We start from the raw sequence: 21,907 nt of genomic DNA on the forward strand, positions 1-21,907 counted from the left end.
GACGTCAGAGTACAGCCAATCCAGGCCCAGACTATGAATTTTGTGTCTTTAACCAGCAGTGTCAGATCAGGAAATGTTTTTCTGGTTTTAAAAGTGATTTATAATGATCTTGAAAGATAATATATATAATGTGGACTGGATCAGAAACACTTATTATTCTGCATATTCTGCTTTATATTATAAAGAACATGTTGGCGATTGTGCATAAAGGTGGGAACAAACTTTAAGATAATTGAAGGTTACGTACAAAGATCTAAAAGCCATAACTACTTCACCAACACACTTATTTATTCATTTTTTGTTTTAAAATTCAGAAAGGAGCACATGTGTAAGAAGTACGAATAGAAAAAAAACATTAGATAACAGGTAAACTTTGTTTTGAGCTGCATCACAAGCCGTCCCATGAGAACAAGACTTATTGCGAGTTGCTTTATCAAAGCAGAACTAAACAAATAATCTTAATGAGAACAGCAGGCGGTATCCTCTCTGTGATTTTATCTCCTGCTTGTCAACACAGTGGAGTTCAGTCTCAGTCTGATTAGTCATAACGCCTAAATTCTAGTTATACTAGCCCAGTAATCATGTTAAAGTGTAACTTTAAAGATAATTGTGAAAAACAGTGGAAGACAAGGTCACAGGAATACATGAGAGTCTAACAAAGGCTTGAAATATAGAGTTTTAAAGTAATTCCACACAGTTGTTTTGCATTTGTTGCATTTTTTTGACTCAACTTTCTCTCAAAGTTAAGAAAAAAGGTAAGAAAATTGGATAAAAGAAACAAAGTTTTTCTTTTTCTTGCTTACGCCGTGACTTTCAGTGGCCGTAAAAATGATCAAGTGAGGACAAGAAACAGGAGAAAGGAAGAGAAAGAATTAAAGGAAACAAATAAGCAGAGCTGTCAACGACTGAGTGAAGGAGGAAGGAGAAGAAATGGGAGAAGTCGTGGCTGAGGAAATCAAGAGAGAAGACAGATGAGGAGAAGAAGGATACATTTGACATTAGATTAGGCCCCAAGCCGCGGTCCCGATATGAACCTCTTTCTCTCTCAGCGGACGGGCAGCATTAGCCATGCCTTTTAGTCGAGGGCGAGCGGGACTAATTTAAGTTTGCCTGGGAAACCACAGATTAATCTTTTACAACACATGCTCTGCAGTTTAATAAGCTCAGGAGATATCAGACTTAGAGGAGAGAGAAAAGAGGGGAAAAAAAGAAGAAGCCCTTTTCTTTGTAAAAAAAACGACTGAGAAAAATTTCTTTCCGTGTGTCAAACCAGACTTCTTGTGAGAAAATGCGTCAGTGAATGGGGAGCGTGGTAAATTGCTTTGGGCCCTGGTAGATAATGACAAGTGCATTAAATAGTTAATCTGGCCTGCGTTGGGGGGTGTTTGATAAAGAGAAAGAGAGACAGAGAGAGAGAGACCCAGAGGGAAAGAGAAAGAGGAAGAGAGAGATGAAGGAAAAAACGGAGGGGAAAAGGCGCGATAGTGAAGGAGTGTATTAATAGTTAATAGGTTGAGTGTTTGGCTGTGTTTGATAAGCAGACGGCACCTAAAGAGCTGATAAACTCTCCTCATTACCACTCCTATTCTTCTGCTGCTTTTCCCACAATTCCCCTCTTCTGCATCTCTCTTCTTTAACCTCTTTCTGTCTCGCTCTGTCACTCATTCCACCTCAGCTCCCCGTCTCACTCGCCTCTCGTCTGTCTGCCTGTTTCACCCCTCTCCACCTCCCATATCTAAGTCGAGATATACGTTTTTTTCTCCATCTGTCACTCCGCCTCCGTCCCTCTTTATCTTTAAGTTCTCTTTGCCTTTCTTCCTCAGCACTTCTCATCCCAGATCCCTCTTGTTTGGCCAACTATCTCTGACGTGCCTCTCATCCAACATGACAAGTGTCTCTTTTTCCCCAGAAAAGAGGAGCAGGGGGCGAAGGTATCAAAGAGAATATTGAGCTCACAACCGCAGGCATTATTTCCACATCCGTCGCTGCATTATTCATTAAACCAACAACAAAGGGAGGGGGGAACGCTCCCCGCAAAACACAAACCTTATTTATCGCAAAGCAAGGGCAAGTGAATCTGTGCACATGCCCCGATCACTCGGTGCGTTTTGCATCCATCATTAATGCCATCTTCATGAAATCCTCTGAGAGAACACATCTCTGTGGGTTCAAGGTCTATTACACCTGTTTGTTAGCAGACTAGAAAACAACCAAGACTTTCATTCATCAACACTTTCTAACAAATGTCTGTTTTCCTGCTCTGTCACTGATTTAAACAAATACATCTCAAATGGCCACATATTAACCCTAAACAAACCCAAGAGGAACAAGAGGAAGTGCTGCAATTTATTTTTCTAACTTGTTTTGAATAAACTTTGAGTTTGATTGTGACTCAGATTTGTTTACTTCCAACAGATGTCCTACTTCCAACTACAAAAAATAAAATAAAGTCTAAGCATAATCAAATGACAGTGGCTGACCCACAATAACAACAACAGGAAATTAACATTTAAAAAAAAAAAGTTTGAAAGGGCAGCTTAAAGCCATGCAGGGTGTGGACAGCTATACTTAAGTTGGACACTTAATTAATGGAGAGGAGGTCAGAAAAAAAAATGTTCAGCAGCTTTTAAATCAACAAACTGCTGCAATTAACAAAGCTAAACTGGGAGAACTGATTTAAAACATTCTGCTCTAAAATTCACTAGAAATGTTTAGTGGTGATGTTTTTGAACGTTCATATATATTTACTATTGCGAAGATATTTAAGCATTGCAACAGCATTATTGTTATGATTTTGTGATGTTTACACAGTGGTGTTTAGTTAAATATTGAAAAAAAGTTAAGGATTATCACTTGTATAGGACAGAACAATTAAGTTTTTGCTATTTAACATCATCCGCATCGTCCGTGTCTATGATTTTTGACTTTGGTAGACTCTGGAAATTATGTATACAAGCATTAACAAGAAGTATAAAGATACTGTGAGCAATTTGCTCAGCATGCTCCTTAAAAGAATGCTGCACAGATTTAACAATGCACTCCTATAGATTCATCATGGATGGTTCAGAAGAATCATGCGGCAGAATCAAAGATAAGAAGTCTTATTTAATTCCATACATACTTATTTCTTAAAAAAATCCAGAGCCTACATCACCCACAATGCAACTTGACCACTGACAGGCCTGTCTGAGATTCAGGTGTGTTGTGCTAGCAGCAGCTAATATAGCCTCGATACTGTAGCCCCAAGCAGAGATGATGAGGCCCTCCATCTCCTGGCTTCTCTCTACCTCCAAACCCACACACTTTTTACATTTTCAAACTTCTATCTTCAGTCCCAGCCAATGTAAACTCAAGTAGCATCTCTCGAGGCAGTTTATTAGCTTTAACACACCTCCCTCTGGATTCACAAAAGGCTTTACACAACTTTTTTTTAGGCATGCAGTATTAGCCCCCCCAACACCTGTTATAAAGACTTTGATGTGTAAAATTCCCCTTTAAGGTGCTGTCGAAGTTGAAAAAATGGTCACAGAAAAGAAAAGTTCTTCAGGCACTCGTTGAAATAGCAAGAAAAAAGGATTATCTTCACCCTGATGAAAACCCTGACAGATGATCTCTGAGAGGAGCCGTGCAAAAAAAAAAACTCAGCAATGAGTGTTTCCGACAAAGATAGAGCAAAGAAAGAATAGAGGAAAATATGAAAGATGAGAAAAGAAGGAAACTTACCGAGTATAGTCAGTATGCAGAGCAGAATGGCGATCAGGGCATGAACACTGACTCCCATTCTCCGAGCTCCGGCTCTGCACTGTGTAGGAATCCGCCTGGCATCACACCGGCAAGACTAAAACAAGCACAGCAAACTGTTAATATCAAGACATTAGTGACATTATTGATTTATCAAGTAGTTTATTCAGTGTATGTGCATGTAAACTATACAGTGCATGACATTTTATGGATGCAATGCAGTTTTACTGTTTTAAAACTGGTAACTAATTATGCAAAATTGCAATTATTTAATGCATTTATTAACTTTTTTGTGCTGAAAGAATCTGAAGCAGTTCACTACACAAAAACACTCAGACCTTGATTGCCAGTTTGGTGACGCTGGTCTTGATGGGTTGGCCTCCGTCACTGATGTGCACATCCACAGTGTAATCCTTGGGGTCATCCAGGCTAAACGGCCCCTGTTTCACCATGATGCCTGCTGTGCTGTCTTTATAAAAAAAAAAGAAGCATATAAATACACACAGTGAGCGTACAAAATGACAACCACCTTCACGACACAAATTTACCTTTCCTTTCTGCAAAATCCATGTCTAATTTGTCTGACTCATCACTTTGTGTCGGTAAAGCGGATCTAATGTTCACCTGCTCTGTATATAGAGTCTTTAAAGTCTATTAATACCGCGAGCGTCTGTTCCACAGATAAAACAAGATATAAGAACAAGAAGAGAGTCGTTACATAAAGGTAGACAGATCATTTGTGATTATCTGTCAGTTTGCTGCATTTAGGATTTGAGTCAGTTAGGATTATAGATAATGGCAGCACCTTAAAAACCTGAAATTGTGGCCTACATGAGGCCAAACATTTTGTAACTTCTCAAATGCATGCATTAACATACTCTTATCTCCTCTGCAGATTACAATACTGTGGCAATCTAAACAAGGTGGCCCTTAATCATTTGATTTTTCGTGTGGTCAGTTCTTGGCCAGACAGGTTTTTGAAAGTTTCAATTCACAATGAGATAAAGTCCAAGAGCACCAAAAGGGAATAAAAAGGAAATTTAAAAGAACCGAACATGTTAAGCAGAACAGAGCAGTGTCTCTCCTGCAGACCCAACCAACAATACAGCCATTAGTCAAATCCCCGGCAGGCACAAGTTTCCTGCTGAGATGATGGGGAGAGCCTTTCTCCACAATATCCCACCGCCCGAGGAATTTCAGAAACACAATGGGAGGAAAGACCCTTGTGAACACTCAACATACCTAGACACACACTGTTCAACTCTCAGACAAAGAAGCGTACAGTATAGCTCAGGTTTAAGGGCAAGTTTGAATAAAAACAACCTGGGTGTTGCTGACATTTGCACATATTCAACTTTGAGAACAAGTAATATCGCTCTTGTGAAAGGAGTAAACCATTGAGCTCAATAATCTCATCGCCCATGAGACATTCTTCAATTTAACTCCACCCTTCTGAAATCCTACAGAGTCATACATGTAATAATTATCGGTATGGCTGAAGCAACTGTTTTAAGAAAGGCCTTTACAGAAATTGTGCTCTAAAATCTCAGGTTTCGTTCATCACCTAAATTAAACAAACATATTTTAATCAAGGGCTCGGTTTCACCCGATCAGGGTGTTCTCACACTATTACATAGGCATTTAGCTGCACTTATCACATCATAAGTATGGGCGACTAGAGGGCTATTCTACCTTCTATAGGTTGTTATCAGCCGATTCAATGATTGAAAAAGGCTGCAGTTTTCATGGGTTTAAGTTACAAAACTACTTCTCTAAGGCGAGGGAAAACGTTGGTTAGGTGTTATAAAAGATAGTCCAAAAAGTTAAATTAATGCAGATTAATGCCAAAAATTAAGTTAGTACTAGAAGTTACATATTTATGTTGGTTATGTAAAAACATGATGCCGGTATCCTCGTTCAACAATCCTGTTTTTTTGGTTGTTTCGTTTACCTCTCCCACCCCAAAAGGAACTTTTCATGCTTTAAACTACATTACCTTATATCCCTCTTTTTTTCTCTTCTTTGTTATGTTACTTCCATCTTGGCATCATTCATAATTACAACGTCAACTAGAGGACGCCACCAACAATACACATTATTATATTAACCCTTTGAATGAGCTGATAGAATTGGCTGCTGATAAACACCCATTCTATAGTCTGACAACTATTTTTGTCTCCTGGATATATTTCCACATTGCTTTTCAAACTTCATATATAAAGAAGTGAGCAGTTACATGAAATAAAAATAGTTGAACAACTTTCTCATAACAAGTTAAAAAATTCTAATGGATGAGAACTTTCAGTCATCATGTCATTAGCTCGGTTGCCTATAGCACAGAAGTTCGCTCCTCTCACAGATCTCAAAACCCATTCTCAAACTATCTGCATGGTGAGATCCTACTTTAGATAAGATAACTGACCCATTTAATAAGAGTTCAACATGTCTGACACCCAAATCCAGTTCATACAGTACAACCACAAGTTCCCATTGTTGTCTTGAAGACAACACGCAGTCACTGAAGGTGTGTGTGGGAGGACATGGGTATAGAAGAAGCCTTAACTAACTGAATAAAAGATGAAAACAGCTTCTGTCCTCCCTTCATCTCATCCCTCTTCTCTGCGTCTCGTCTCCTGCTCCTTCTGTGTTTGAATTTGTCTCTTCCTTGTCTCTCCGGATTTTCTGTATATCTCTCACTGTCCTCTCTATAGTTCGTTTGTTCTCTCCTTCTCTCTCTTCCTGCATGTCATTAGTCTCCCTTCATCTCTTTGTTTTCCTTTCCTCCTCCTCTCTCTTGTCTCTGTGTGGTATTAATGTAGTGAGCTTGGTGTAGCTGCCTGGTCTGAACACAGAGTCCTGTCACTTCATTGTGAAGCTACACTGATTGTTGGATTGTGTGTGTGTGTGTGTGTGTGTGTGTGTGTGTGTGTGTGTGTGTGTGTGTGCGTTGCAGGATCCCCGTAATGAAAGCATGGTTGTTTTTTTGCAAGTTTTAAAGAGCTGGTAGTCAATAAATATTTTAAAAGCCCTCACTTTGCAGCTCTTGTTGCATGTGTGTGTGTGTGTGTGTGTGTGTGTGTGTGAGCTGTGTTTGTGTGTTAAGTGGTGTGAGGTGAGGTGCTGTCAGATGATTTTTGGAAGGTCACAGGGGAGAACAGAGGTTCACACTGACAACCAGCACTTATCACAACAACTATATACCTCATCTCCGCTCTTGTCCTTTATTTCTCTTTCCTGTCGCCCTTTTTTTCTCATTCCTCACTTTCCTTCTTCTCTATTAATTTCTCTGCTCCTCTTACCATTTCAATTTGGTGTCTCTGATGCCATCTCTCCTTCTTTTATCATGCCCTGATCTCTTCATTATCCTCAATTCCTTCTCCCCTCTCTCTCTCTCCCTTCATTTCATTTTCTTCCATTATTCTCCTCCCTATCTTCCTCCCCTTTTCTCATCTTCTATCATCTTGATTTTCTTATACCTTTCTGTTCTTCCTCACTAAATATCCCTTATTCTGCTCCACTCATTCACACTTCCCTACCTCTCTTTATTCTCTTGTTTATCACTCTTCATTTTTCCCTCTCCTTTATATTTGCCTCCTCTCCTCATTTTAACACGGTCTCACTTTAATATTACCCGTCTCCCTTAATCCCAATCTCTTCCTCTCAACTCCTTTCATCTTTTCTCCCACCTCTGCCTCATCTGTCTTTCCTTTTTTGCTCTCCTCCATCTTTCCTCTTCCCTTTTCTCCGTCAGTTCAACATGTCAGCCCCTCCAGGCACGAGCAGAGAGGAAATGGATGAGGCAAGTTCATGCCGTTTTTCCCTCTGTTTATCTTCCTTTCAGTATGCTTCAAGTTTCACTTAAATTAAATAGTAACACTTCACCTAAATCTTTCATCTGACTACCTACGGCTTTCATCTATTCAGACTTTTAATATTTGACTAGAACAGTTGGTAACACTTTTCCTCGGGCTTTCATGTTTCATAAGCGTATGTGATGATCAAAAATGATGAAAACTGTTTTACTTGTGCCATTTTGTGTCCTAAGCTGAATAACCCAAATAGGCTTTGGAAATCTGATGTAACAGAGCACCAACCTTTGCCTAAATATCAATGTCTGGATCAAAGCAGATGTCTCCACAGAGTATCACACCATCAGCTGTGTCACAGTCTGTTTATTCCAGCTGACATTTTCTCATTTGTACATTTATATCCACACATTTTTACTCCCAAATGGCACCAGATCTACTAACTGTGGATGTAGCTTTGAGAGATTATTCTATAATCATCTAAATTGACAACTGAGAGTATACTTAGAAGGCAATATGTAAAGATGAATTATGTTGCTTTGCATCTTTTCAGGAATGCCTTCTTATGAAATATTTCTGGGGCTCAGCAAAGCCAATTTTGAGTACACCATCAGCTGGCCTTGTCATTATACTGTAACACCTTTCAGTGATGGAAATTCAACAATATTTGTCTTCTGAGATCAGAAAACGACTTGAAGATTGCTCTCCAAAATAAGCGTTGTTTATCAGCTTCAACAGTTTTAGGACTTTTCAGTTTTATCGCTTTAAAACATTTGGAAATTTAATTAAAAAATTAATCAATTTAATAAGATACATTATTTTTTATAAAGTTCTTTGAATAGTTAAATTTCTTATCACATTTTTAGCAAGTTAACAAGTAATCTGTAACATATAACATTTAAAAAGTAACTAAATATTGTTGACGTCCTGGCAGGTTCCTAAACATTATTTTAAAACACTACATAATTATATTGTGAAAATGTGACTGTCTGCCTACAGTTCAGCTCATCTTAGTGGTTCCTATTTAAATAATTTTATCATTTCCAGATTTCAGATGGATTAAGAGGAAGTTTGACACAGATATCCATGAGGATAAATCATAATAACTTTCATTTATCAATTACTTAATTCAATTATTCAATGATGTTTAGTAATATCTTAGCACCCACATGATGGTTGGGACATTCATTGTACCCAGAGGATACATTCTTCTGATTAGGTGATCCCCTGACTTTTCCTCGAGCAGAGTTAGTGAAAGGAGGGCCCTGGGTGGGCCATGGCATGCTTCTACACTGCTGATAATGAATCTACACCAAACATCACAAAAAAGATAGAATATGATGAGGCGTTTCTTGGCCAATGCTGGGTGATGAGAGACCACATTGGGGTTCAAAAAGGGCCCTGCGGAAAATATTTGGGAACCATTGCGTTAGTGCCATTAGTTTATTCAATAATGGTTTTAAACTGAACATGTAGCTGTTGCTTATTACAGTCGAACATTTTTGAAAAGCTCTAACTCATATTCAAATCAGTTGGCCTCTTGGTGCAGTTTTCCCTGCTTTCCTTTCTCCACGATTTTCTAGTGAAATGCTCCACAGCAGCACTGTGTGTGGCCTGCTCCTTTAACATCCTGAGCTGGGATGAGTTCAGAATACATAGAGAGTCATCTGCAAGTCCACCGAGCCACTTGCTCTCATTATTTTCAATATTTGCTGTTGTGCATTCTAGACAGCACTTATGGTCCCAGACAGGCTCTCTAAATCCCCCGTCTGCCTGGGAGAACCAAAGCATGCTTTGAGAAGTTAAAATAATTTCAACTTTCAGCAACAAAGCGCTGAGCCTCAAATGGAGTTTTCGGTTGTTGCATAGCAACAAGTGCCAGGGCCAGCGCTTCCTGCGAGCACCGTTTAGAGCAACAGGCGAGAAGATGAAGGTAAATATATGCTCAGTGCACACAGAAACTTACTTCCATAATCTTTGATGGAGAAGTTGGAGCTCTCACTGGCCAGGCGGAAAACGAAGGAAGGGATCTGCTCATCTTTATCTGTGGCTCTTAAGGTTCCAATCACCTGAGGAAAGACAAGAAAATGAAATATATACAGTCACAATCTTTGTTTTTTCCCAATGTAGCCTCAGTCACACGCAGGGTAGGACATGGGTCGAACAAATATCGGACTTTCAACCAGGAGAACAGGGTTTGTGTACTTTGTGAAGACAAAAATAAATCATGTTTTATGTAACTTACGGTACCCTCGTAACTACTTCACTTCCAGCATTTATGTACATTTATTTACTCCTTAAAATGTTGTTTATAACGCCTTACCAGCAAGGGTTTTGCCCTAAACCTAGGTCAGTGGTTTTTTAGAACCGTGAACCATGTGTTTGTATAATGACGTGTGGGCTATTTTTACACTGCTCCACTTTACCGCGATATATGCGTCTTTATGGGTGGTATTAACAAATGGTCTATTCAGTTATTTCGGTTGGCGATCTTGTTGTCATACAGGATGGATTATGTGTGGGAAATAAGCACAATTACTGAAATGGAGTTAAAGGCACATATAACAATGTTATGTAAATGGCATTCCTCCATCCTCCATCAAAACTTTGTGTCGTAACATTCATTGCACAAGACATTTTGAGGTCAGCTTTCCTGTGTAACCAACTAAGAGTTTGTTTTTTAAAACATTGTTTCAGACAAGCTTTTACTCAAAATAAAAACTTCACTAAACAGACATTTTATTTGAATATGCAACATGAGCTATGCGCTCTGCTGTTTACACCTTTAACTCCCACCTACCCGAGTTGCATCTCTCATGCTGTAAAAATAGGAAAAAAGCATTGCAGCATCTTCAGACACTGAACACCAAACTGTTTCCGAACTGAATTTGCATCAATTTGTGTTTCTGTGTGTGTGTGTTGCACCACTATTACGATAAAGCCCTATACACAGTAAATGCAGTGCATTTAACATTTACTTTTCTTGCACAGAGGATTGCATGTACATTGCAATACACAGATATTAATCAGGATCCAGTTTTAGAAAAACATCTTAAAACAAAAAAAGGTCAGGCATTGAAAAAGTCTAAACCCAATCTATTATTAAGTGACTATAGGATGTGTAAATATCTACTGAGTCTGTAGACATTTTGTTACCATCAGTCCAGCTTAATACAAACATATCCAAATCATGTAAAACCTGTTGTAAATCTGGTTCACTTACCGTGTTAGTGGGGTCGTTCTCACAGACAAAGATCTCGTCCACCATCAGTTCAGGCTTATTGTCATTGACATCTTGAACTATAATATTAACTTTCACAAACGACTCCAAACCTGCAGAGGACAGCAACAGCACAGGATTAATTGCAGTGTAATAACGGATGTTTGTCCTAAAGCAACTACAAGGAACTTTCAACTGGTTATTAAACATTTTTGTACTTAATATGGATGAGTAAATGAGGCCATTAGCAACAGGATTGGCAAATTAGACAAAACAAGGCAGGTTCTCCAGAACCTTCTTTAACTCAGGTGACAGCTTTGCTGGACTCACTGGAGCCTATGTGGGGCAGGGAAGAACCAGAACCAGGACTGAGTGGTCAGCCTGTCAGACCCTGCTGCAGTAAAATCAGAGCTTTTGCCAACAGAAGTCTGGCAACACTGGCTTTGTCCACAGGTACCACCAAACGTACACACAATAAAATACCCTTATAGCTGCTTTAAATGTCTTACAGGGTGCTGACAATGGAAAAAGACATTTCAGTGAGCTTCTTCAGAACAAAAAAAAAATCGCATATCATCAACTCTTATTCAACACATATGTAGAGGGAAAATAAATCATCCTGTTAAAATTGTAGGACACAGATGTGTCACACTTATTCTCTAGCTTGTTGCTCAATAATTTTCTCAATTTCTTTCTGTTATTGAAAACATTTTAATCTCCCACAGAGAAGATCACATATGAGATTGATTAAAAGTTTTCCATCTACAAGTCTCAAGCTTCAACATTTTTATCACATTTTTGTTAACTTATTTTCTTTTTTTCACAGCTTGTTTATGATTTTCCATAACATGCAGATGTGACATGATCAGCCATCATACTGATTAAGTGTTTCTCTGCCTTTGATTGAACTGATTAAGGTCAAGAGAATGAGTGGATTTCTATTTGTGAGCTTTTTGTTTGGCATTTGTGCTTTTTGTCACATTAAAGCAGCCTTTACACTTATTTTACATCACTGACGTTTTGAATATCCATCTTTTGATGAATGTGTGGCTCTCTTTTCTGCCTCTTGTACTGAGATTTTGAAACTATCTTTAGTACAGTACATGTACTGTATATCGAGGACCTTGTCAAGCTCAGGGGACCATTGTGTTCCTTAAACATCGTGACAAGCAACTAAAATAGATCTCTGGATTTCATTCATTGCTAGTCTAAAAATATATAGTTTGGTTTGGAAGCTGCGAGTGAACAAAGAGACCCGCTAATGTGATTTTCCTGCTTATACTCTCCTTCCCGTCTTCCCGTGGGTCGACCAGGTGTTGAGGCAATATGTTAAATCTATAAAAATCCCTGTTAATGTGTAACAGTCCCATCCCTCAATAAATCCAAAAGAGAACAAATTGTCTTTCCTGGCCTTTCTAACTCCCTCCCTGTGTGCACATTAGTATTGTTGGAGAAAAACACATGGTTCTAATTTATTATCTGAGGTTCTTTTGTTTAAAGGAAACAGGATTAATAAACTCTCGCAATTCTGCGAGTGAGTGAGTGAGTGAGTGTGTGTGTGTGTGTGTGTGTGTGTGTGTGTGTGTGTGTGTGACGTACCACTTGGCTCCTCCTGTGCCTTAACTTGGAACATGTGTGTGGCCTGCAGCTCTCTGTCCAGCGCCCTAAGGGTGGACAGCTGACCTGTGAGCGGGTTGATACCGATAGGACAGTCCTTGTCTAAGATGGAGTACCTAAACAGAGAGAAAGAGAGAGAGAGACAGAGAGAGAGAGAGAGAGATGAGTGTGTGTAACAGCTAAAATGCACAATATCGTAACATTAAGTATTTGCACAGCATTGTACCGTATGCTCTTGTTGGCTCTGTCGGGATCTTTGGCTGTGATTGTTCCTATGTTGTTCACGATACGTTCCTCCACCACAGTGAATGTGTAGATGAGCTGGGAGAATTCCGGTGCCTCATCTACGTCCAATACTTTGATGTTTATCTGTCAGTTTAAATTCATTCAAAGATTTAATCTGTGCACATTTGGTGAACTTTAAAGATATAGGTGGACCAGAATTGTTGAACTAAAATAATTTGTTCTATACTTCAGATTTATTCTGTTACTGTGACGTTCTGTCCTGTTCTAGTACAGTAAATGAATGATATGGGTGATAACATCTCTGCAGGATTGCTTATCCAGTCTATAGATGTTCTGTCTGATATTTACCTCGGCCTTAGTGAGAGCAGTGTTCCTGTTGTCAGCAGGATAATCCAGAGTTTCCTGCACCTCGACAGTGAAAGTGTAGCTGCTCCTTTTCTCGTAGTCGAGAGCCTGGGGAAAAGTCAGCAGGTCAAAATAAGTACTTATATGTTGAGCATACACAACCTGTTATAGGCTATTTTTTAACCTTGCACCTGCTTTAATCATTTGCCCAAAAAACATGCTTTTTTAAAATGAACTTTAATGCCTGAATATGTCTTCTGTAATGCAAAAAACAAGCAACAGTTAAAGGCAGCCCACTGCAGTGTGTACATTTTCCTGTGGTGTCGAGGCGTGTTTGTGTTTGAGGCGGAAAGAATTCTTTGGAACATAGGTCAGCTTGTTGAAGGACTAATTGGCTGCAGGTATTCTCTGGCTTCTCACCGCTAAAAGTTAAACTATCCCAGCTTTTGGGTTGGCCGCACTTCGCCGCAGAATCAAACAGCTCAGAGCATCCACTGCAGCTTTCATCAGCCATTCGTCGCACTTCACTGCTGCTTGGTGTGTGTTTCCACATATATTGCTCTTATTTTTAGACTGGGGACACGGCAAAGTGCATTTGCACTTTATTTTTTTATGCACTTAAATGCATCTACTACCGTCCACCTCAGTGCATTCACACCTGTGTCTGTTCACCAACGACAGCTATCGATGCCAGGTGTAAAAAGGCTCTAAATGTCACAACTCAGCTGAAACAACCTGGTTAAGTCCATACTCTGGATTTAGCAAACACAATAAAGTGACATTTTTCCCAACATGTTAAACATGTTAGCATGAAAATACCTCATTCCTTTCACCTTTTCATCATCTGCACAAACTGAGACTTGCATAGTGTCACGAATGTGCTTTCATGTCAACAAATATATGGCAGCATGCACTGCTTACTGTCACATTTCTGCTTATCATTTCTTTCCCCTGTGTGAGAAACAGCCTACTGTTCAGTTAAATGTTGTTTCTGGCGGACTGTTTTATCTGTGGATGGGACACCACAGGTAGGCAGGGATATTCTGTTAACTGGATTATTCATGGTAACAGGGATACTCAGTCGCAGGGTATCAAAGGCATGTGTAAACAGCTTAACAAGAATAAGACCTTAACCGCAGTGTGGCCGATAGCTGGCTTATTCTGTATGTGTAAACACAGCCGGTGAGAAAGATGAGAAGGGCTACGGAGCTGAGGGGCGAGTTGAGCAGAGAGAAGATTGTGGTGCGATTCGGTTCCAGACCAGCGTGGGTACAAGCTATTACAGAGCTCATTTCATTAGAATACATTTTCAGCTCTCTGATGTCCCAAATACTTTATCTGAAGAGCACAATCCAGTGAAGAAAACCTGCTTGAATTGCTGCAGGCATAAATAGCTCTCCCAGCCAGAAGGAGGACAGCACTTTAGTGATCAGTGTCCTTCAAAAAATCTCACAATTCTCACCGCAATTTTCATTTTTTTCTGTAATTGGTGACCATGTGGTGGTCAAGGAAATTCTCTGGACACTTTTGCCTCGATTCTTCACCTCTCCGATGTTTATAATGATTGTGATGCAAGCATGTAAATCTATTTTGTGCCTGTCTCTGACCATTCTGAATGAAAGCACCGCTTATATACTTTATATGTAAAAGGAACATCACATCCAGGGCTTTTTAGCGGGTGAGTATGTAATGCTTCCTAAACCATTTTCATTTCATGTTGGATTGAGCCAAAATATTGAGCAACCAATATGTTGTTTTTGAGGTGACCTCTGCAGCGGGTACTTCTACAGTTGCCGTGGGATACATGGAGATAAAAAAGTTGGAAAAGTAGAAATGGGATTACAAAGTGCAAATCCATGTCTTTAGCACATTTGTGACACATTTCCAGAACATGATACAGCACGGCTGTAGTCAACTTGCTCTTTTTTGGATTTTTTTTTCATTAGCAGTAGTTGTAGATAGTACATGCACAAAATTCCAGGCAAACTGAGCCGATACTAGAAGGTAACATTGCAGACCACTGATTGGCCAGGGACAATCAATACTAATACAACACTAGACGTCCTGTACAAAACTACCACTTTTAAATAGCCAAGCTACCAATAATCAATAGTGACCACTTTTTATTCACTCAACTCAGATTTTAAAACGTGGCAGCCACACACACAATCTACACTACAGCATATAACTGAAGCAGTTTAGGCATTCATTTGTTTTGTTGCCAAAGGATTCAGATGGTGTTGCAAGATGATGTCACTTCAGTTTGACATGGTGCTGCTTACAGTGAAAATGGCTCAGGTCCTAAACGCATTGGAAAACGTATAGAGAGAAGGACCTGATAGAAAAAAATCAGTCAAATCCAACAGAGCCGTACCATGCAGCATAACACAGCATTAATGTCTTTTTCAGCTTTCATGGATTTAGTTCACCTTAAAAACAAGTCATTGGCAGCAAATACGAATAAAGAAATGGCTGAAATGTTCAATTTCCACCATTTAGCTGGTACTAAATTCCTATGAATCAGGGCCGGATTAACCATATGGGCAACTGGGCAATTGCCCAGGGGCCCCCGCCCTCTAAAGGGCCCAGGGCAGTGTGGGCAAAAGCAAAATATCTTGTTATCTTTTGCTGATATGTTAAACTGTCCGTCGGAGCCATTGCTCAAAATTACTTTTGAGGTGACAGGGTGATTTCTGTTTAAAATGAGCTGAGACCAAAATGCTACTTGATTCTAGATTCCTGACATTTGTTTGTGTCTTGTCTTCCTTTGTGATGGCTTTATCAATTCAATACATTTGTGCTGCTGGGAATCTGTGTTGTTAAATAAATACTACATGCTTTGAAAGTGGTTGCTTACTTTTTTTTTGTGAAAATTGAGGACACTTCCTTCCCTATCTTTTTGTATCTTTTTGTACGGTGTCATTGAGGGCCAAGAAAGGCGCCTTCCAATAAATGTATTATTATTATTATTGTTGTTGTTGTTGTTGTTATTATTATTATCTATGTAGTGGGTCAGATTATACTGATGCTGATGTGTTTTGTTTTCATAACATCATATGTGAGTGAGTGGCCTTGACAAGAGGACATCGTGGTGCATTTGTAGTTCTATCAGCGTTTGCACATCTGTACATGAAAATGCACTTGATGACAGTTAGTTATTGATGTATTGAGTATATTAACTGTATATTACTGTAATTTATTCTGTATTTTGCCAGATTATGGTGATTCTGGGGTCGAGGTGATGGGGCCCTTGAATATTGTTGCCCAGGGTACAGCAAAGTGTCCTGCTATGAATGCCAACATGACTGAGTACTCAGACATAAAAAGAAAGAATACATCATAATTCAAGGATGAAGATGTGTATGTTTAATTTTTGCCAAAGTACGACTACAGCACATGTGTTTTTTCTTCTGCTAAATACTATCTATCAATGCAATGAAGCCATCAAATCTTTCAAAGAGATAAAATTAGGTGGTACTTGAGCCCTTCTGAACGGGCTGTGGAAACAAATCAACTAAATACAAATTTCAGACCACAAACTTGACACACCTAAAACAAAGACTGCTATGGCTGATTTAGAGATTAGGGGGGAAAAGCAACTTTTAGCCTTGAGATAACTCTCAGCATGTCCTACCTGTTTGAGCATGAGGTTGCCATCCTTGTTTGGGTTGAGTTCAACATTAAACATTTTGTTGTTTTCATTTGGAATCTTGAAGATTGGCTGTTTGTTCTGAATCTGATCATTGTCCTTCAACTCCAGAGTGCCGATCTTCTCATTCAACTTGTGATCCTCTGGAACGTGCAATTCATACTTCTCTGCAGACAGAAAAAAGAGATCATTTTGAATATGAGACAGTTATTAAATATGTTTATATGAATAACCCTGATTTTAAAGTATTTGGTCCAGAAGATTAGAACTTCTCCTTCTGAAATATTCCTTACTTCGGGTGAAAGAAACAATGTTGTCGTTAGTGTCGGTGATGGTGATGGTGACAGAGGTGGTGGCTGTGCTGCCAGAAGCCATTCCTCTCATGTCCTGAGCTTTAACCACCACTACGTACTGACTCTTTGTTTCCCGGTCCAGAGAGCTACTCTTGCAGGTGATCACACCTGCAGAAAGACAGTGAGAGAGACAGACAGGCAGACAGAGAGGGTGTTACATCTGAGGTCAGCTCTGACTCATATTCAAGTAAAAATAGCTTGTACATCAACACCTTAACCACTATTAACTTGTTCAGGAAGAAAAGAGATAACAATGCCTCGGGATAACGATCGTTTTGTACGTCGGTGCAGTGAGCCTACCTGTGATGCTGTTGATTTCGAAGGCAGAAAGGTCTCCTGCTGGGGTCAGAGAGTACCTGAGCTCTCCATTAGCAGTGGTGGGGTCATCCGCATCTGTTGCCCTCACCTTCACTACTTGAGTTGCTGGATTAAGAACATGAACGAAATAAAAATGTATCATAAATAAGGCAACATGTTGCTTTGCAAAAATGTCAAACCCAGATGTTGTTGTGCCAGGAGCTTTAACTGATTAATAAGATATGATTATGTGCTAAGATAGTGTTATTTAAGTCACCAATGTGCCTTCATTCACAGAAGGATGTACTAATGAGTGTGACAGGTGTTGACATTATGTTTCATTTGTTCCCAGACTTTTCACAGTCCAGTCTATTTTTAAACTTAATTATCACTGGATGGTAAATGTCAGATACATACTTGCAGCAGACCAAAGAAACCTTGTCCTGCTAAAATTTGCTTCAGGGACATGGTCTGCAAAAGCCTTTACAAATAAGTCTAATAAGACTCTCTTCTCCTTATTCCATCTCACACCTGTGGGCAATTTTACAGCTTTCAGATGATTTTGTTTGGACACTAACCTATCGCGGACCTCTCCATAATGGATCCATTATATGGTTCGGAGAAAACTGGGATGTTGTCATTGATATCCGTCACTTGAACGATAAAATGTCCAGAATCCTCTATCAACCTGTTGTTCCCATCCAACATCTTGGCGGTCAAATTATATTGGTCCTTCTCCTCTCTGTCCAGTGATCTGGTGACAAACAGGTCTCCTTTGGGATCCACGGTGAAGATGGTGTTCGCTCCTTCGCCGTCTATTGTAAAGTGCACACCCTCCTTCGTCTTCGAATTTTTCAGCTGTGAAAGCAAACAAAATCAATTGACGGTTTTGTAGTTTTTAGAATTCAGTTTGTTCCCAGCTGGAGTCGGGACTCAAAATCAACATCCTTCAAGTACATTTTCTAACAAAATCACTGCCAGCAACAAGTAATTGCTCCAGATTCTTGGCATGGTGCAGCATTAAAACTGATTGGATGTGACAAAATTGCACATTTTCCAAGTCAAGTCGATTAATAAATGTCATAAGAAGAGTGGAGAAGCTGGGTCAAGGAAGTAGACCAGAGACATGAGGATGATTGTTCCTACCTGTCCTATCTTGTAGGCCACTGGTGCAGGTTTCTCCTCTTCCACGTAGAGATTGTTCCAGATCCACTCCCTTTTCTGCCTGACCAGGACAGGATGGGACTCCTTCTTCACAATCTCGACAGGGCCTCGCTGCTCTGCTTCCATCACAGGAAAACCAGAGTCTTCAGCAGCAGTAAGAGAGATGCACAAGGCCATAACAAGCCCCATAGTCCACAGCTGGAGCCAAGCCATCATCTAGGAGAGAAAGGGATAGGGACAAGAGGAGGGATGGATGAGGGGGAAAGAGGGGCAAGAGCGGGGTAACAGAATGAATAAGGGGGATGTGAGGATGCAGAGAGAAATATAGAGGCAGAGGAGGAGAGAGGGAGCAAAAGAGAAGAGAGAGGAGATCACATTAAAACCACTTATCAGCTGTGGACAGACCTCTTCACTGTGCCAGAGTGAAGGCCAAGGACTCGCCGTCCCCTTACAGTCCGCCGCTGAGCTCGAGGTCTAGCTATCATTTAGGACCAGGGCTCTTAAACCTTTTCAGCCTGGGACCCAAATGAAACATTTAGCCTCTCATCATGGGACCTGGGCTGAGGCATATCACTAATGTGGTCGTATGGGGATCTATTAAACATAGGCCTGTGACCCATTTTAGGTCCTGACCCACTGGTGGAGCACGAGAGAGAGACAGGAACAGGAAGAGACAGACGGAGACGGAGAGAGGAGCTGACATTAAAACCACTTAGGATGTCTGTCTTGATCAGACATTAGAAAGGCCATTTTCCATAAAGGGACTGTTTGACATTTTGAAATTCTGATTGGTATTTCTTTTTTTTGCTCCTCTCTTTAATACGGCAAATCAAATTGTGGGAAAAACAAAAAGTTTGGGTAAAACACAGTGAGGGCTTTGTTGCTGATACCAGTTCTTAATTTAAAATTTAGAGAATAAAAGAGATAGGTCAGTTTTGCCTGGTAATTTTTAGTCTTATGAGAGAGATTTGTCAAGTTTGTCATGTCAGGTATATGGATAGTTCACGGTGTGTTAATACTGTGAGGAGAGAAAATGTCATGACTTCTGTTATGTTATGGGTTATTGCAATTTTACTACTATGTTGTATGTATTTGTGTCTTTTTTGATATAAATGATATGATGTGATATTGGTGTTGACTAATTACCGCTTGGAAACATTAAAAACAATCCAATCTAATTATGAAAACAGAAGTCTCTGCCAAATCAAATGTCATGATGTAATGCACCGTCATCTGACTGCAGACTACACTGCGTTGGAAGAAACAAATAGAAAAGCACACATTCCTGATAGATTACTTCATGACACGAACTACGTAATTCCACTGTTTACCTTGAGATCACTGAGATGGAGGATGAAACAATTTTGTTGTAATTTTGTTGTAAAATCCTCATGGTATTATCAAGCGTTTACAAAGCCATTTCTGACATCAGATAAGCCTTCAAACTCATGGATTTATAACTTGGATTTTGTCCTCTTAACTTCCTCTATAGCATAAATCCACACGAACACAGACCTTTGGGGTTTTTTAAAGGATGTTTTTAGCACGGAACAGTAAAGGGAAAAGACTTCACAGCTGTGTTAGCAGGTCTGGTCATGAAGAAATCCTAACTGTTGCAGAGATAAACCAAATTGAATTTTGACCTGATGATGTCACTGCAGGGGAACACTAAAATGCACAAAGGACGTGGCTGTGTGCGTTAAAACTTTAAGGGACAGTTCACCCCAAAATTAACACATTTTAACACCTGTATTCCTATTTATCAGACAGTTTTGGTGTGAGTTGCTGTTGGAGATAAATAATTTTTTGCCTCCTCTTGAATGTATATGGCTGTTCACATGTGGTCCACAACAATCTAGATTGATAAACAGCACTACAGAAAGAGGAAAAAATATGCATTTTTGATTTTTAATTACCTCCTTTAATAGCAATCCATCCAACAGTTCTAGAGACGAAACACTCAAATTCACAAATATCAACCAGCTGGTAATGCTCCAGAAAGAGACAGGGGATCATAACATTCATTAAGACTTATGCTCTGGTGAACATGAATGTCTGTACAAAAATTCATGGCAATCCATCAAGTTGTTGTTGAGATATTTCAGTCTGGTGGTGCCCCACCAACCAACACACACATAAATTTATTCTGCGCTTTTTATTTTCACACAATCTTCGAAAATTAACCCAACAACGGCAAGCCAAAAATATATATATTCATACCAACTTGACTCAAATTAAAGCTGAAATTTGGTGAAATCATTTGAAATTGAAACCAAACTGGCAGCTCGTCTGATGTATGGCTTTTGACTGATTACGAGTTCGGAGACATTTCACTGTCTTGCATCACTTGTTCCTGCCTGCAAGCCATTTTAGCACTATTTAACCAAAATGTATACAGCACACAAACACCAGCAGTCTAATAAACTTTAGTCTTTTCCTTCTATCTCACCCTCTCTGTCTGCCTCTCTCTCCCCCATTAGTCCCTGCCTCCCCCCACGAGGCTCTATCTAATAACGCAGAAATGCCAGGGAAATAATCTTCAAAACATTTTAGTCTATATATGCTCTGCACTCCAGTAGATATCTCAGCGCAGCCCTGTGCCATCCCCGTAGACAGATTAGTGCATCTTATTGTCTTTCAGCCATTAGCAGCAGGGAGAGAGAAAGAGAGATTATGATGAGGGGATTATACCAGCACAAAGTCTTCTCCCTCTAATGGCCTAATCTCGTATTCCGCTGACCTCCCCTGACCTCTTCACACGGCTCCCCACAAATCATCTCAAACAAAGACTCAACAGTGTGTTTTGGCCTTTAGTTCACTTCCTTTTGTTTGGGTTTTATTTTTCCTCTTGTGTTTTTCTTTGTTTGCTTTCCTTTCAGGACTAAATTAATTAAACAGAAGTGCATCATCTTCTCTTGCAATATACTGTGGACTGAACAGAAGTGTTAGTGTGTATGTGCAGTGCCAGTGAGTATCTGCTAAATGAAAACTTAATACCAGTGACAAAGTATTAAGTCTTCTAATGCCTTAATCTCACTTGCTAATAACCTTCTCTCACATCTTTTTACTCAATTACTTAAAAAGATGATTTTTTTCCATTTTACATGTAGCTGCAGTGTACAGTTTTATTATTTCAAAGCACCTTTATGTGAGGAGTCTACATGTATCAAAGGTGCCATATGAGATTCTGGAGAATCGTAGTTGATTGTTGAGTCTCATGCAAACAAGGTCTCACTCCCAACTCATCAGATGCTGATGTTTTTCATGGGCCTGGGCCTGTGACCACCAGCTTTCTGTTAACTGTAATCTGAACCCATCAGCTGCAATATTTGATGCTTAGAGCAACAGATGTAATACTAACAGCATGGCCGAGTGGTGGAAGGGTCAAAAAAGCCACCAGACTTTGAGCCAGGTGACCAGTGTTAGTCTTGTGTGAAATCAAGAGACAGTGTTGTTCAACCAGCGTAAC

The 21,907-nt window shown here is 39.7% G+C and overlaps 1 protein-coding gene across 1 annotated transcript in view; it reads right to left on the minus strand.

The window, feature by feature from the left end:
* cdh5 (cadherin 5) overlaps positions 1-21,907 on the minus strand; it is a 39,789-nt gene that overhangs the window by 9,019 nt on the left and 8,863 nt on the right. Inside the window, exons 2-13 of the mRNA XM_059359292.1 lie at positions 18,421-18,654; positions 17,853-18,132; positions 17,278-17,400; positions 16,918-17,085; positions 16,610-16,791; positions 12,979-13,083; positions 12,611-12,753; positions 12,367-12,500; positions 10,771-10,880; positions 9,514-9,616; positions 4,080-4,210; positions 3,724-3,838 (exon numbers count right to left, since the gene is read on the minus strand). Of these exons, the coding sequence (XP_059215275.1) occupies positions 3,724-3,838; positions 4,080-4,210; positions 9,514-9,616; positions 10,771-10,880; positions 12,367-12,500; positions 12,611-12,753; positions 12,979-13,083; positions 16,610-16,791; positions 16,918-17,085; positions 17,278-17,400; positions 17,853-18,132; positions 18,421-18,654 (1,828 nt within the window). The remainder of the gene's footprint in view (positions 1-3,723; positions 3,839-4,079; positions 4,211-9,513; positions 9,617-10,770; positions 10,881-12,366; positions 12,501-12,610; positions 12,754-12,978; positions 13,084-16,609; positions 16,792-16,917; positions 17,086-17,277; positions 17,401-17,852; positions 18,133-18,420; positions 18,655-21,907) is intronic.

The sequence above is a fragment of the Centropristis striata genome, chromosome 20 (assembly GCF_030273125.1).
Source record: "Centropristis striata isolate RG_2023a ecotype Rhode Island chromosome 20, C.striata_1.0, whole genome shotgun sequence".
Classification (NCBI taxonomy): Eukaryota; Metazoa; Chordata; class Actinopteri; order Perciformes; family Serranidae; genus Centropristis; species Centropristis striata.